The sequence below is a fragment of the Corylus avellana genome, chromosome ca7 (genome assembly GCF_901000735.1).
Source record: "Corylus avellana chromosome ca7, CavTom2PMs-1.0".
Lineage (NCBI taxonomy): Eukaryota > Viridiplantae > Streptophyta > Magnoliopsida > Fagales > Betulaceae > Corylus > Corylus avellana.
In genome coordinates, this window is record NC_081547.1 from 15920973 (window position 1) to 15924102 (window position 3130).

The following is a 3130-nucleotide window of genomic DNA, read 5'->3' on the forward strand; positions in this document are numbered from 1 at the left end:
TATCTCCCCACTCCGTTCGCCCACAAATTTTCACTCTCGTTTTGAACACATTTTTCACACACTCAAAAAACCATTCCACATTCCACACTCAAAAAACCATTCCACACACCCATTCTTTGCGGACCTCAAATCTCTCACTCCCTCTCAACCCCCTATCTCTCTCTCTCTCTCTCTCTCTCTCTCTTCCCAATTATGTTAAAATCCACATTGCTAAAATATTCTTTTTTCTTTTCTTTTCGTAAGATGAAGAAAGGTAGAGTTTGCGAGCTCTGCACTAACCAGGCTTCTCTCTACTGCACCTCCGATGCAGCATTTCTTTGCTTCCGTTGCGACGCTACAGTTCACCAGGCAAATTTCCTCGTAGCTGCCCATGTCCGCCAACCGCTCTGTGCCGAATGCATGGCTTTCACCGGAGACCAAATTTCCGGTGCTGGAACTCTGACTCTCCCTCAGATTTGTCAATTTTGTTTGCCGGATGCACTTTCTGACGACGTTGATTCCTTGTCTTCTTCTTCAGCTTGCATTTCGAGTACCCAGTCTTGTGTCGCTGGTCCGAAGAGGATCGCGCTCAAAAATCGGAGAGTAAGAGAGCATTTATTGAAACATAGCGTCTCGAGCTCTCTAACGAAGATATCTAGAGAGGATGTGATTGTTCCGACAGCGTTGGCTAAGATGAAGATCGGACCGAGCGTGGACGCGAAGGCCGAGGGCATTTTCATGAATTGGTGCAGGAAGCTAGGGGTAAATGGTATTTTGGTTGTTCCCTCGGCAGCGCAAGCATTGGAATTTTGTTTGGGCAGGGTGGCGGCTTTGTCCTTCAGAGTGTCTGCGGCGGTGTCGCTTTGGTTAGCCTTGAGATTTTGCGGGGACAAGTCTTTGTCCACATGTCAGAACCTGAGTAGGCTCCAGGAGGTGTCCGGAGTGCCAACTAAGCTGATTCTGGCGGCCGAGGCAAGGCTCACACGTGCGGTAAGAATCGGGAGAGCACGACGGGCTTTAGAGGAAGGATGGGCCGAGTGCTGAGTACAATGTAGAGGAAATCCTTGGGTGTTTATGGAGATAAATTAGGCTTAGCTGAGAATCATATTTAATTTTGTAACTTCATTTTTTTTTTCTACAGGAAAAATGCTCCTGGACACTTCTATTTCCACACTTTTAAATGCACAGTTTCTGGGACCGTAGTAAAATTATCATTGGATTCAAAATATAATACTCGTATATCCACAGTGCGAATGTGGTGACACCACAATCGTGCAGATGTTGCAGGTTGAGAGATTAGCATCGCTCTGACTGTGAGCTTAGAAGTCCATGCTAGACCAATTCAGGTGATCTGATATTGTGGCATTTGGGCTTGAGCTAAGCCCTCTTTGTAGATTTGTATTGATGCCCTGTGTGACATGTCATTGTAATGTATATTTATGGAAGGTCTAGACGTAATGATTTTATGAGATGTATTAGTGGTTATGCTTAGTTTTATTGATAAGTTTATCAGGTCAATTCATGGCAAAAGTTATTATATATTATTTCCGCTGCGTTAATTGTTTAAGGACAGTGTTTTGTACTTTATTGTAAAAGAAAAAAATTTACTTTCGCCCATGCATTTTGGGCAGTACGTTACATTAGTTCATGTGTGTTTACCTATCAAAATGACATGCATTTTGAACATATATCAGTTTAAAATTAGAGGAAAGTTTTCCAACTTTGTTGGGCTGCAATAGCGCATTCCTTTCCTCATGGAGAGATTTATTTGCTTGGGTCTTGTCGTTATCATTCATGACAATATATAAATATAGATTATAGAGGAAAATGACCTTCAAATAATTTGAAAGCATCTGGGGTTGCTCGAGTCTCAACAGCGTAGTAAAGTGGACTATTTTTTTGATTATGTAAACTGAGGTCGACCACGATTTGATTCACCTTTTGCCGGCTGCACATTTTAATGAAGTTTGTTATACATTATATATAAATTTGATGCATCCAACTGACTACACCTTACTCTTTCCAAATCCAGCTTGTATCGTTTGTGTAATTAACAAAATTGAGATCCCTTGGCATCAAACTGAAAGCATGGAGGAGATCTGCATTGAAGAAAGATTAAACCCAAGATGGTATATATATATAATGGATGGAAGCATGAAGTGAGATCGAAGTGGTACCATCTTGAGTAACCAGCGAATAGTCTGAAGCACTTAATGTGATGAACCAGTCCCAGTGAGTGCTCATCTTAAGAAGCAAAGCAGCAGCATGGAGTGTGGCAGCAAGAGCCGAGGAGCCCATCTGGCTGGTTAACCGCATTACTTTTGCCAACCACATTAACATTTCCGAAGCCTCGGGACACATCTTGGGATTCAACTGAAATTGCTATTTCTCCTCTTTCGTAGCATCAAGCTGCAACAGGTATTGGTTTCTTGGATGATATATGGCCTTCAACAACCTCAACATCTTCTTACTATCTCCTTTGGTGCCACAAATATGATTAGCAAATACGGGGGGGGTACCTCTTTCCTTTCAATGGAATTCTCTTTGGAAGCTGATATTCTTCAATGTTACTGCTTTCTCTAGATGATCCTGATATTGATGCTCCTAACATTAACACCAAACCAACTGCAAACACCGTGATCCATAGATGAAAACTTGAGATCCATGAAAAAGCTTTGGGTATTCTCATTGCTGAATTATTTGGATGCATAAATGAAAGCCAAAGCCAAAGCATCAATTATTGAAGTTCAGACATGTGCAACAAATGGTTGGTCGGCAAAAGGTGTGGAAATGTTAAATTAACTACCAAACTAACTACTAGGAAAACTTGATTGTTAAGGTAGAATTAATGCGTGCAAAACAAGGAAACTAGATTGTGGGCTCCTAGAAGGGGACTTTGACACACCATGAGAAATAATAATACTTTACGAATTAATTAGTTGTAAAATGGTAAATGAAAACATGTTGGTTGAAAAAAGGTCAGGAAGATGTTAAACGAACATACCTATATATATATACTAGAAAACTTCATTGAAAGAAAACAAAGGAGGCCAGGTTAGATTTCAATGGTAGAATATGTTCAGAAAAATGAAATTACTAGATTGTCCACGATCATGGTGAGCCTTTAGAAAGCGGCCACAACAAAAATTCC

At 40.9% G+C, this 3130-nt stretch overlaps 1 protein-coding gene and 1 pseudogene across 1 annotated transcript; one reads left to right on the forward strand and one right to left on the reverse strand.

The window, feature by feature from the left end:
• Window positions 1-243: 243 nt before the first annotated feature.
• LOC132186248 (B-box zinc finger protein 32) lies at window positions 244-1023 on the forward strand. The gene has a single exon (XM_059600123.1). The coding sequence runs from the start codon at window positions 244-246 to the stop codon at window positions 1021-1023; it is 780 nt and encodes a 259-aa protein (XP_059456106.1).
• A 771-nt stretch (window positions 1024-1794) lies between these two features.
• Window positions 1795-2668, reverse strand: LOC132187921 (beta-glucuronosyltransferase GlcAT14C-like; annotated as a pseudogene).
• Between the last annotated feature and the right edge of the window lie 462 nt (window positions 2669-3130).

Coding starts and splice junctions, on each gene's coding strand:
- LOC132186248 (XM_059600123.1), top strand. CDS start 244: ATGAAGAAAGGTAGAGTTTGCGAGCTCTGCACTAACCAGGCTTCTCTC.